Here is a 12,592-nt window from a genome sequence, read left to right as displayed (position 1 = left end):
TCAGTAACCAAAAACCTTCCAACAAAAGCCTAGGACCTGATGATTTTACTGGTGAATTCTGTCAGACATTTAAAGAATTAATACCAGTCCCTCTCACACTGTTCCCAAAAAGCTGAAGGAAAGAAGAAAACTAAAATATCTCTGATGAACCACAGATACAAAAATCCTCAACAAAATACTAACAAAACACAATTCAAGAGCACATTAAAAGAATATTCATGATCAATGGGTTTTATCCCAGGGATGGTAGGATGTTTCAACATACACAAGTCAATAAATATGATACACAACATTAACGGAATGGAGGATAAAAATCATGATCATCTCAATAGATGCAGAAAAAGCATTTGATAATACTCAACATACTTTCATAATAAAAACTCTCAAATTTGGTACAGAAAGTATGTACCTCAGCATCACAAAAGCAATATATGATAAGCCCACAGCTATCATCATACTCAAGGATACTCAGTTAACAATACTCAGTGTTTCCTCTGAGATCTAGAACAAGACAAGGATGCTAAATCTTGCCACTTCCATTTAACATAGTACTGAAAATTCTAGGGAGGGGCAATTAAGGCCTGCCCCTAAATAAATAAATAAAAGGCATCCAAATCAGAAGAAGTAAAATTGCTTCTGCTTGCAGATGACATAATCTTATATGTAAAGAACCCTGAAGATCCACCAAAAAAATTGTTAGAACTGATAAATTCAACAAAGTTGCAGTATATAAAATCAATATACAAAAATCATTTTTTTCTATACATTAGCAACAAACTATTGAAGAAAGAAGCTAAGAAAATTCTGTTTACAATAGCATGAAAAAAAATACTTAGGAATAAATTTAATCAAAGAGGTAAAAGACCTGTACACTGGAAATTATAAGACATTGATGAAAGGAATTGAAGCAGCTGCAAATAAATGGAAAAATATTCTTTGTTCATGGATTGGAAGCATTAGTGTTGTTAAGATATCCATACTACCCAAAGTCATCTATAGATTTAATACAGTCTTTTTCAAAATTCTAATGGTATTTTTCAGAGAAGTTGAAAACCAATCCTACAATTCATATAGAATTACAAAAGACCGAGAATAGCCAAAGCAATCTTAAGAAAGAACAACAAAGCTGGTGGCATCACACTTCCTGATTTTAAAGTATATTACAAAGGTATAGTAATCAAAGCAATACGTCACTGGCATAAAAACAGACACAGAGAACAATGGAACAGAACAGAGAGCCCAGGGGGAAATCCATGCATAAATGGTTCATTAATTCTTGACAAAGCAACCAAGAACACACAGTGGGGAAAATTGCCTCTTCAATAAATGGTGAAAACTGGATTGCCATGTGCAAAAGAATCAAACTGGATCCCTATCTTACACTGCTCTCAAAAATTAACTTAAAATGGATTAAAGCGTTAAACATGTAAGGCCTGAAACCGTAAAACTCTTAGAAGAAAACAAAGGAAAAGCTCCTTGGGTCTTCGCAATGACTTTCTGGATATGATACCGACAGCACAGGCAATAAAATAAAAAAACAAGCAAGCGGGAGTAGGTCAAGCTAAAAAGTTTCTGCACTGCAAGGGAAACAGTCAGAATGAAAAGGCAGCTTTATAGAACAGGAGAAAATATTTGCAAGCCGTATATCTGCTAAGAGGTTAGTATCCAAAGTATATTGGGAACTTATATAACTCAATAGCAAAAAATAAATAATCAATTATAATATGGGCAAAGGACCTGAGTAGACATTTTTCCAAAGAAGACATACATATGGCTGGCACATATATGCAAAAGTGTTCAACATCACTAGTTATCAGCAAAGTGCAAATCAAAACCACAGATATCACCTCACACCTACTAGGAAGGCTTTATCAAAAAGACAAGAGAGAACAAGTGTTGGTGAGGGTGTGGAGAAGAGGGGACCCTAGTACATGGTGGAAACATACATCGGTGCAGCCACTATGGAAAACAGTATGGAGGTTCCTCAAAAAACTAAAAATAGAACCATATGATCCAGAAGTCTCACTTCTGGGGAAGTCAGTATCTCAAAGAGATATCTGCACCCCCATGTTTATAGAAGTATTATTAACAATAGCCAAGATACGGGAACAACCTTAATATCCATCCATCCTTGAATGGATAAAGAAGTTGTGATCGATTGATCGATCTCTCTATATCTAATGGAATGTTATGCTGTCTATGAATGGAATGTTCAGCCACAAGAAAAAATGAAATCCTGTCATTTGTGACAGTATGGATGGTCCTAGGGGGTATTATGCTAAGTGAAAAGCCTGACAGAGAAGGGCAACTGTATGAGCTCACATACATATTAATTCTAAAACAAACAAACAATATGTCAAACTCATGGAAACAATAGAATTGTGATTACCAGGGGTTGTGTGGTAGGGGAAATGGGGAAATGGTGATCAAAGGGCATAAGCCTTCAGTTACAAGATATACCAGTTCTATAGATCTAATGTACAACCTGGGACTATATTGTATACTTGTAATTTATATACTTGTAATCTGCTAAAAATCTAATCTAAAAGAGAGTAGATTTTAAACATTTTCATACATACACATACTGTATTGTATACTTGTTATCTGCTAAGAGAGTAGATTTTAAGCATTCTCATACACACACACACACACAAAATGGTAACTGATGATGGATGTGTTAACCTGATTGTGATCATATTTCCACATTGTATGTCAAATCATCCTGTTGTACACTTTAATATATACAGTTTTATTTGTCAATTATACCTCAATAAAACTGGGGGAAAAGAAACAATGAACTAATAAAAAGAGACAATTTTTTTTAAAGAACAGGAAATCTCAGTGCTCCTCTTATACAGTGTTTCAGAGAATTGGAAAATAAGGAATACGTCCCATTGTTTTATGAAGCAAGGTTAATACTGGTACCAAAACTGATATAAAGATTTACCAAAAAGAAAAAAAGAAAAAACACAGCTCAGTCTCACTAATTATTAATTTTGATAGTTATGGTGCTGTTTTGGCTTGTTAAGAAAAGGCTCATATATTTTAGATTTTCATACTGAAGTCTTCAGGGGCAGAATGTCATGATGACTTTTTTTTATACTTTACCCATCATCATTTCCTTTAAAATACTTAGACTTTGAGTGTATATAACCATAGGTTTTTAGGTTCACAGGTTGACCAGATCATCATCCTATTTTTAGGGGTTTCTGAGTCAATCATGAAGTACTTGTAAACCTTTTATAGTGATTATTATGTTTGAAATTTGTAGGTATTTAACTTCTAACTTGTTTTCTATACATTTATCATTTCAATTTTTTGAATACAGAAGACACTCGAGATTATAAGCAATTCATATGGAGGGATTTTTTTCAGGGCTTACAAATATGCTACTTTTATATCTGTTTGACTCAATGTCTTAAAAAAAAAAAGATGATGACAAAAGAAGGACTTCTCAAAAAATATATGTAGGTGTTAAGAATTAATTTGAAAGGCAAGTAGGATACCCTGAATAGGAGAATTAAAGAAGAAGCTACCTATTTAGAGAAATTTGAAAAGCAAAATGAAAAATAATAAAAGTGAGAGTAGGGTATCAGACAAAGAACAGAATATTAGAGAACCTCAATTCAAACATTAATAGATTTTTTTGCCTTCTCACCATCATATCATTTCTTTAAATATTTTTTCCTACAGTATACTTTATTGGGTATATATTTATACAGATTCCTTTGTTACTTATCTGTCATATTGACTTCTTGAGACCAGGAATAATAGCATGCTTCGTTTAGAAGTCATATTAGGTCATCCTCCATAGATTTTCAGAAAAAGACCCCTCTCTGGTTCCCTTGAGTAACCAGATCTGTTCTTTAATCTAAAATAGGAAGTTTGGATAGGTGATAAGCTATGTCTTCTGAATTCACTACCTTACTCTGCATCATGTAGCTGTTCTGTAAATGGTGAGTTGACTCACGGGTTGGTTGGTCACTAAAGAAAATGGAAAAATTGTGAGAAATAGAGATTAGAAAGAAGATGGTATAAAACTCAGAAAAGCAATCATGTAATTTGGCATAAGATAGGAAGACATTATTATATGAGAAGTAAGAAGAAAAGGATCCAGATTAGCTTATAATACAAAGGAGAATAAGTACAACCTGGAAACGAATGAAAATTAAAGGGGAATGAGTGGGAAGTCTTGTATTTCCCTTATCTAGGAGGTAGTGAATCATTGTGTCAGAACAGTTAGCAACATTTTAACTTGTTCGCAATTTTTTCTACAGTGGGTTCTTTTTTTTCCCCATTTTTAAGAAACATATCATATATAATTTGTTTAATGTTACTCCTTCAGAAATGAAGGCTTTATGTAGGTTTTTCATGGAATCATGAAATAATGTCCTGACAGTAAAAAGGAAAAACAATAATGCTTTTCTTTTGCGGGGGGGGTGGTGGTGATTATTCCAGGCATAGCCCTTTTGTACCTGCAGTTGTATCGGGTCACATGTGACCAGACCTATCTGCTCAGATCCCTGGATTACGTAAAGAGAACACTTCGGAACCTGAATGGCCGGAGGGTCACTTTCCTCTGTGGAGATGCCGGGCCCTTGGCCGTTGGAGCTGTGGTATATCATAAACTCAAAAGCGATTGCGAGTCCCAGGAATGCATCACAAAGTGAGTTTTTACAACTGGAAGTATTTTCTCCAAATTCTCAGTCTTGATGTAGAAAGAAACTCAAAAAACGAAAAAGAATTTATCTTTTAATTCACCTGCTTTTGCAGACAGTTCTCTCCAAAAAGCGAAGAGTTTGTATTTTAATCTTGAGCGTAATGGTGGGATTGTATGCTACCTTTCTATCCAAGCATGTGTTGCCTTAATTTGAGGGAGGAATAGACATGTTTTTTCCTAAATAATTTTTGGTTGCCTTCAATGCATGAAAATTACCTTATATGCCATAGATTCTCTATAATAACTCAGTTATTCTTAGGTTCAATTGTTAGGAAACAATTAGAGAATGTAAGCTTTTATGGTACCTATTGGTTTATATTCTCTTTTGAAGCAGCAGCAATCAGAGCTCACGGCCATGGTCTGGTGGAGTGTCTGGCAGGTGCTAGTCAGTTAATGTTTCTTAAAGATGGTGTGACTCAACTAATTTTCAAGCATTGGCTACATTTTCGTAACATTTTTGTTAAAATTTGAAATCACATTCTTGTAATTCTGGATTACAAAATTGAGTATCTTCTCGTATATGGTTTAGATGATTTTCTCTTATATGCATATATCCTATACATTTTAGATATAAATGTCGAACTTTTGAACAGCAAGGTGTTTTATCATTTGTGTTGATACCTGAGAGAGAAGTTTTTGTTTGGTTTTGTAGTGGGGAAGTTTTCCTTGTTTTCCCTCTTGTTTGGTATTTTAAAAAATTAGTTTTAAATTAAAAATAGTAACAGATGGTTCCTAAAGTGACAGGGTTACTTGCAGTTTCAGGAAGAGGTATTTTAGACATTCTCTCTCTGGGAAAGCAGGATGTTTCTTGTCGGGTAGACTTTTGCAGCTCCAGAGAGCCATCGTCTGCCGAGATTCAGACCTTCCCGACGAGCTGCTTCAGGGCCGGGCAGGCTATCTGTACGCCTTACTCTACGTGAGCGCGGAGATGGGGCCGGGCGCCCTGTGTGACTCAGCTGTCAAAGAGGTACTGTGGGGTCCCGCCCCGGGGCGTCCTCCCCTGTCTGCTAGCAGAGACTTGTAGTAGTGGCTGGACTCTGCTTCTAGCTAGGAATAACTTCCCAAGGCCACTCATAGAATTAATAAATTGCTCCTTTTTTCTCTTCCAGGGATGTTTTTTTTAAAAAACTTTAGGTCTGTATTAATTTAGCTGTCTTTACTAGAATCAAACAGCAGCGTCAAGAAGATAGAAGGTTTATTTCTCTTTCAGGAGGTATCAGAACCGGTAGGCACACCAGGCAAATATGGCTAGGCACCAGCTTCTGTCTTGTTCTGCCTTATCCTAGGACCGTGCCCTGATCTGCACGACCAGAGCTCGCTGAGCGCTCCCAAGCTCAGGGGGCGGTGAGGAAGCGGGAGACGAGCAGCTTCCTTTTTCAGCCTGAGAACTAGAAGTTGCCCACCTCACTTCTGCTCCCCTCCCGCTTCCAGAACTCAGTCAGATGGCCGTGTCCAGCTGTTTGTATCTCTGAGGCCAGATGCCTCGCTAAAACTTGGGGCACCGTTACCGAAAGTGTGAGGGGAGAGAGGGTGTGAGGAAGCAATGACTGGCTTGGCCGCATAGTCACTCTAAAATCCTGCAACAGACCCCACTTCCTTAGCCTTTCATAACTAAAGCCAGTTCCTCCAGCCTTGGAAGATGTACAGTTATCCTTTAGTACTTGTTGGGGATTGGTTCCAGGACCCCCCTTGGATACTAGAATGCCAGGGTGCTGAAGTCCCTTACATAAAGTGGTATAGTATTTGCGTATAAACTGTGCACATCCTCCCATGTACTTTAAATCATCTCTAGATTACTTATAATACCTAACACCATGTAAATGCTATGTAAAAAGTTGCCCACGTGCAGCACATTCAAGTTTTGCTTCTTGGAACTTTCTGGAACGTTTTTTTACCAATATTTTTGATCTGAGGTTGGTGAATCCGTGGGTGTGAAACCCACAGCAGATATGGAGGGCCGACTGTACTTGCCGGTGTTTTGGGGAAAACATTGAAGCTACAAAGCAACTAAGTAGTCTAGGATAGTTTTTATCGGAAGTTTTTCCAGGTTCTAGTAAACTGTTCATGGAAAGACCTTCTGGTCTCTTGGTTCTACTTCTGAATATCTTTTTCTACTCTGAGATTGTCTTCTGGTTTCTCTCTGCCTGTATTTATTTATTTATAAAATAAAGATAACAGTGTTGGCTACTGACTGCTTAAAGATTTTGAGAGTAAGTAATCTATCTATATAAAGACATGCTGTTATTGTTAATTAGACTAAAACGGATTACATGTAAGTTTTTTAGACTTACGCTATATCATTATGTCTGTAGGTAGTCGACGCTATTATTGAATCGGGCAAGGCTTTGTCAAGGGAAGAAAAGAAGGCTGAGCGCTGTCCCCTGTTGTATCAGTGGCACAGGAAGCAGTATGTTGGAGCAGCCCACGGCATGGCCGGAATCTACTACATGTTAATGCAGGTGAGTGATACCCTGAAATGCTAGTGCAGTGACCGTATTATAAAATATTAGATCAAATCGGAAATGGGTACTGAAATTTTACTACAAGCCAAGCAGGCTGAAATGAAATAAGGATCCTGCTTTGAATCATGGATCCCCAAGCGGTGACCTCCTGAGAGCACATTCTGTGTGCAGTTTCGTGTTGGATTAGGTGTCTGTGGCCCACACGTTATTTCTGTCCGTGTCCTCCTGCTCTTTTAATAGGGGAAAACCTTCGGGGAGCAGAAAGGGCTTCCAGAATGCAGACTAGGGCAGAGACTTTTTCATATTCAGATACCCCCAACTTACTATCAGTTGTGTTCAAAATTTTTTTACCTGGTTTATCGCTGTGGTTAGGATTTTGTCTCTGAATCATCCCTGACATCTACTGAATTAAGCAGTGACTCTTGAGTCAGGCAGTCAAAGACCTCACCCCAAATTCCGCTTCAGCCTCTGCTCCCCACCTTACAGCCTGTGGGTCCCTCCTCTGCTCTGTATGCAGCCTGCAGGCAGACCTCGGCGACATTGCGGGTTCAGTTCCAGACTGCCGCAGTGGAGCAGAACATCACAGTGAAGCAAGGCTGAGCTGTAGTCTCTTAAGCGTGCAGTAGCACTGTCTTAAAAAAAGTGTACGTACCTGAAATCAAAAATATTTTGTTGCTAAAAAACGCCTAACCATCATCTGAGCCTTCGGTGAGTTGTAATCTTTTCGCAATAGTAAGATCAAAGATCACAGATCGCCATAACAAATATAACAATGAAAAAGTTTGAAATATTGTGAGAATTACCAAAGTGTTTCAGAGGTACAAAATGAGCGAAGGCTATTGGAAAAATGGTGTTGCAAGCCTTCAATTTTTAAAAACCGCAAATGCAGCACAGTAAAGCAAAGAACAGTAGAACAGGGTCTGGCTGTGCCTTTTGTTTGTTTTTTCCCCGAATTAAGCCTTTATTTATTCTACTGCACCCATAACAGAGTACTTTATAAACTTATTCAAAATTACAACGCTAGTAAGTCAAGGAGCATGGATTAGAATTGAGATCTTTTTAATTAAAAGCCCACATATTCCTTTTTAAAATTTTCACTTACAAGTTCCTTTTTTCCTTTTACATTTTGCACCATGCAGCTCCTCACTAAAGGAAAATAGGAGACTCCTGTCTTCACAGGACTAGAACTCCCCTCTCTGGTGATTAGTAGGTGTCTCTGCTTATCACTGTAGAAAGTAAAACCTGTATGTATTCCAGTTTGTGAATTTAGGTGCGGGCATGTTTCCAAAATAATCAATTCCATGTCTCATTTTAAAATGGCATGTTGTTCTAGACAGTTGGTAGATTGTCCATTTTTCTCTCTTTTCCCAGAAAAAGGTTTTAACAGTGGCTTTTGAACCCTGTTTTAAAAGTGATCATACCCTGGGCTTCCCTGGTGGCGCAGTGGTTGAGAATCCGCCTGCCGATGCAGGAGACACGGGTTCGTGCCCTGGTCCGGGAAGATCCCACATGCCGCGGAGCAACTAGGCCCGTGAGCCATGGCCGCTGAGCCTGTGCGTCCGGAGCCTGTGCTCCGCAACGGGAGAGGCCACAGCAGTGAGAGGCCCGCATACCGCAAAAAAAAAAAAAAAGTGATCATACCCTTAAGGGAAACGTAATCATATGAGAATCACACCAATAAAAAATAATTTAGATTTAGGTGTTTAGTTTAATTTTGCTAGACACTGGAGGGTTCCTTGAGAGAATCACAAATCATAAAATTTACAACTCATCTGCTTTTAAAGTGAAGAACATGGAAACACTCTTTCGTGAGGATCCTACGTAGAAGTTGGTGTCAGCGCCCTCCTCCTGGTTGAGAGCAGCGGTGTGCCAGAGCTGGTCTCGCGAGGCCGGCTGCACACACCGCTCCCCAGCGGTGCCTGCCTAGCCGTGCGGGGGCTCCATGTGTGGTTTCATCTGGACAGCTGTCGGAACGACATACACAAGAACTTTCAAAATATCACTTAAAGGGACCTCCGCTCTCATGATGAAGAATAAAGCACAGTTCTCCTCTGGAAAATCATTTCAAAACCTCAAGGAAAACAGAAAACAGACACCCAGCTTCTCTGATGAGACTCGGAGCCTTCTGGAGCCCTGCGCGACGAGTGCACTGAGAACGGACGAAGGAACAAAGGAACGGCAGGTGACCTGACGGGACAGGGATGCCCGCACAAGGTGCCTGAGGAGGAGGATGCCAGCAAGAGGCAAGCCAGGTGTCCTGCAGGACCCTGCACTCGGGACCTTACGGCACCGTGGGTGTCGGTGCCAGACGTGTGTTCAGCTGGGGAGTGAGGTCTGGGCTGCAGGGGAGCTTCTTTGGAAATCCTTGTGCAGCCCAGCTGGGCCTGTGCGGTGAGATCACCGTGCAGGGTGACGTGACTGCAGGAAACAGTACGTGGTCTGGAGCAGCCAAACCACTTCTTCTGACTCCAGAAAGCCAGGTGGAGAGGAGAGTTGAAGTGGAGCACAGACCTGAAAGCGGGGCTTAGTGACCGTCCACACGGTCAGCGGGAGACCTCCCTGCTGCCACAGCCAGCCTGGCACCAGCGCCTTTCCCCGCCCCAGCCGGCAACACAGCCACCACCTCACCTGGGGGAGTGAAGTCTCTCTTTTGGAGAAACAGCTCAGATAAAAGATTTGTAGGTATAGGTACATGGCAGTCCCCATTAAAAAAGGTAGCTAGCTGTCTGTGGTGGTGAATTGTATGTGTTCACTTGGCTGGGCTGCGCTGCCCAGATATTTGGTCAAACATTATTCTGGGTGTGTCTTTGAGGGAGTTTGGGTGATATTTACATTTAAACAGGTGGGCTTGTAGTAAGGCAGTTTGCTGTCCGCATTGTGGGCGGGCCGCATCCAGTCGGGTGCCTCCCCCGAGCAAGAGGGAATATTCCCCAGCGATATGGCCCTCAGTTTCGTGCGCAGCGTCGGCAAGCGTTGATGCGCAAAGGTCTGCCGGGGCCTTAAGTAACCGGAGAAGTGGATTAATTCTAATTTTATGTGTTTCTCAGTGTTCTGGGTAACTGATGCTTAACTATATTAGCCACGTTGCAGAGGTTTAAAAAAAAGAAAAAAAAAAGCTTATGGAAACATAAATTAAATGCTTTATTTTTGTTTGTTTAAAAGCCGGCAGCAAAAGTGGACCAAGAAACCTTGACAGAAATGGTGAAACCTAGTATTGACTATATGCGCCACAAAAGATTCCGATCTGGGAATTATCCGTCATCCCTAAGCAATGAGACAGACCGACTGGTGCACTGGTGTCACGGGGCCCCCGGTGTCATCTACATGCTCATGCAGGCGTACAAGGTCAGTGCTGCAGGGCGGGTCCTTAGCACCCGATGTGCACAGACATGGTTTTCACCACCAGGTTTTCCGTTTGGTTTTGCTAAGCACATTTACTTGCAAACTAAAAACATTTTAGAGTTAATATTTTTACTAGTAAACAGAAAGTCTTTTTATTTCACTGTTCATCACCACTGTAATTAGAGTTGTAAGTATATGTGTGTGTGTTTTAACAGGGATTATATTCATGTGTAAAAGAAAACCTAGATGACATAAGTATGAATATCCCGTAAGGCAGGAGGCAGCATTATAACCAAAATGCTTTTTATTTGACTTCACATCATTTGATTTCCTTGCTTGAATAAGCCTTTATTGCTAGATGGTGCTGATGATGATTTAGGAGCTTTTAAATTCGAGTTTTAAATTATTATAAAATTATTTACAAAATATTGATGTGGCATTCAAATTTTTACACATGTGAGGAGGTATTATTGGAAATTAGGCAGTACCTTTACTGATGAATTGTAGTAGACTCTGTAGATCTATCTGGGCACAATATTAAGAATACTGTTGATTTCTCTCCTGGACTTAGAATTATCATGTAAGTTGAAAGCAAACAATTCTTCTTTTGCAATTTTATTTTTCTTCTAATGCATCTTTGTTTGTAATAGTTGAAGTGGGAGATTGTTGCTTGTATACCAAAGTATACAAATGTAATCACAATGATTAATTAGTGTTTTGCCAAGGTCTCTTAGTTTTGCAGAAATAGACTTACTGGAGCAGAGTTCATATGTCTGCCTGAAAATTACAGAAGAACTGGTCCCTGAGTCAATTTTATTTTCCTTTTGTCATTAACTATAACAAATTATTTAGAAAAATTGTGGGGAATTACCTTTCATGATTTAGGCTGATTTCTCAGAATTTTTTAGTCCTACAACAATAACACCAAAAAATATTCACACAATATAAAAGTCAAGTACGAGCATTCAGGAAAAGAACTCAGAAAGTTGTGATGTTTGCTGAGAGGAAAGCACAACGAAGTATACTTTTGGAGATCTAAAGAACTTAATGATTCATCTTCTTAACAGTACCTCATCTTTTAAATTAGAACAGACTTCTGTTCAGATCACTGCCTCCCCTTTTCTAGAGCTTTAGAGGAAATGTAACTTCAGTGACAGAGGTAAGTCTGTAATATTATAAATATCCAACCATAGTACCTGAGCGCAGTACTGACAGCACAAACAGGAATCCTTTGGTGTTCAAAACAGATGTTTGACTGTTAAAAGCTGAAAGCTTCCATTTGTCAAACTCCTTTTCCCTTCTGCTTTGAAGCAGATCAGCTATAGAGGTGGGCACTCCTGGCGGCTGGTAGTCTTGGCTTCTGGGGGTCTCCCCACTCCTGCTTCAGCAGCTGAGCTGTGGGCAGTAAGAAGTGGTCAGGAGCCAGGGCTCTGGGTGTCCTGGGCAGTTCCATTTCCATTAGCCCTGCTGACCATGGCCACCACCTGCTTCCACCACTGCTGGTACCGAGGGGGCAGGCGCCACAGACCCCTGCCAGTGGCAGGGCCACCGCGTCTCAGCCCGGCTCTGCCTGCAGGGCCTCCGCGCCAGAGACCACTGGGTGCCTGCCCGCCCGCCCCCCACCCCCGCCACGTACCGATTCCACAGCAGAAGCTCCTCTTTTCTAGAAGCATGGACAATGGCAATAAGATCCCATGCTTAGTCACTAAAACTTAATTTTGTCCACGTACTTCAAAATTCCCAAACGTGAGGAAGGGGAGGACTTCTGGGGCAGAAGTCCTTCTGGGGCAGAAGGTGTAATGGTAGTTTGAAGGAGCACAGAGAATGTAGTTTCACAGTTGGGGGTGAAAGTATGTCTTCAGAGTATAAGTTAGTGGAGTATGAAATTTGTATTTGGCCAGGACAGGGCACCGGTGGCACAAAGCTAGAAAGACACAGCGCTACACTCTGTTTTCTCTCAAGTTATTGTTAACTCACGTTAAGAGGGCCCTTGTCCCTTGAAGCCGTCTCTCAAAATGAAGAAATGTTTAAATTTTGTGTAATAACAAGCTTTCAGCAGTTTCTTATG

The 12,592-nt window shown here is 40.3% G+C and overlaps 1 protein-coding gene across 1 annotated transcript in view; it reads left to right on the top strand.

Annotated features, from left to right (window-relative positions):
* Positions 1 to 12,592, top strand: part of LANCL2 (LanC like glutathione S-transferase 2) — a 66,048-nt gene that overhangs the window by 39,441 nt on the left and 14,015 nt on the right. The window contains exons 3-6 of the mRNA XM_059074571.2: positions 4,459 to 4,666; positions 5,540 to 5,687; positions 7,033 to 7,179; positions 10,345 to 10,527. Coding sequence (XP_058930554.1) covers positions 4,459 to 4,666; positions 5,540 to 5,687; positions 7,033 to 7,179; positions 10,345 to 10,527 — 686 coding nt within the window. The remainder of the gene's footprint in view (positions 1 to 4,458; positions 4,667 to 5,539; positions 5,688 to 7,032; positions 7,180 to 10,344; positions 10,528 to 12,592) is intronic.

The sequence above is a fragment of the Kogia breviceps genome, chromosome 9 (assembly GCF_026419965.1).
Source record: "Kogia breviceps isolate mKogBre1 chromosome 9, mKogBre1 haplotype 1, whole genome shotgun sequence".
Classification (NCBI taxonomy): domain Eukaryota; kingdom Metazoa; phylum Chordata; class Mammalia; order Artiodactyla; family Physeteridae; genus Kogia; species Kogia breviceps.
This window is presented reverse-complemented; position numbering and strand designations above follow the sequence as displayed.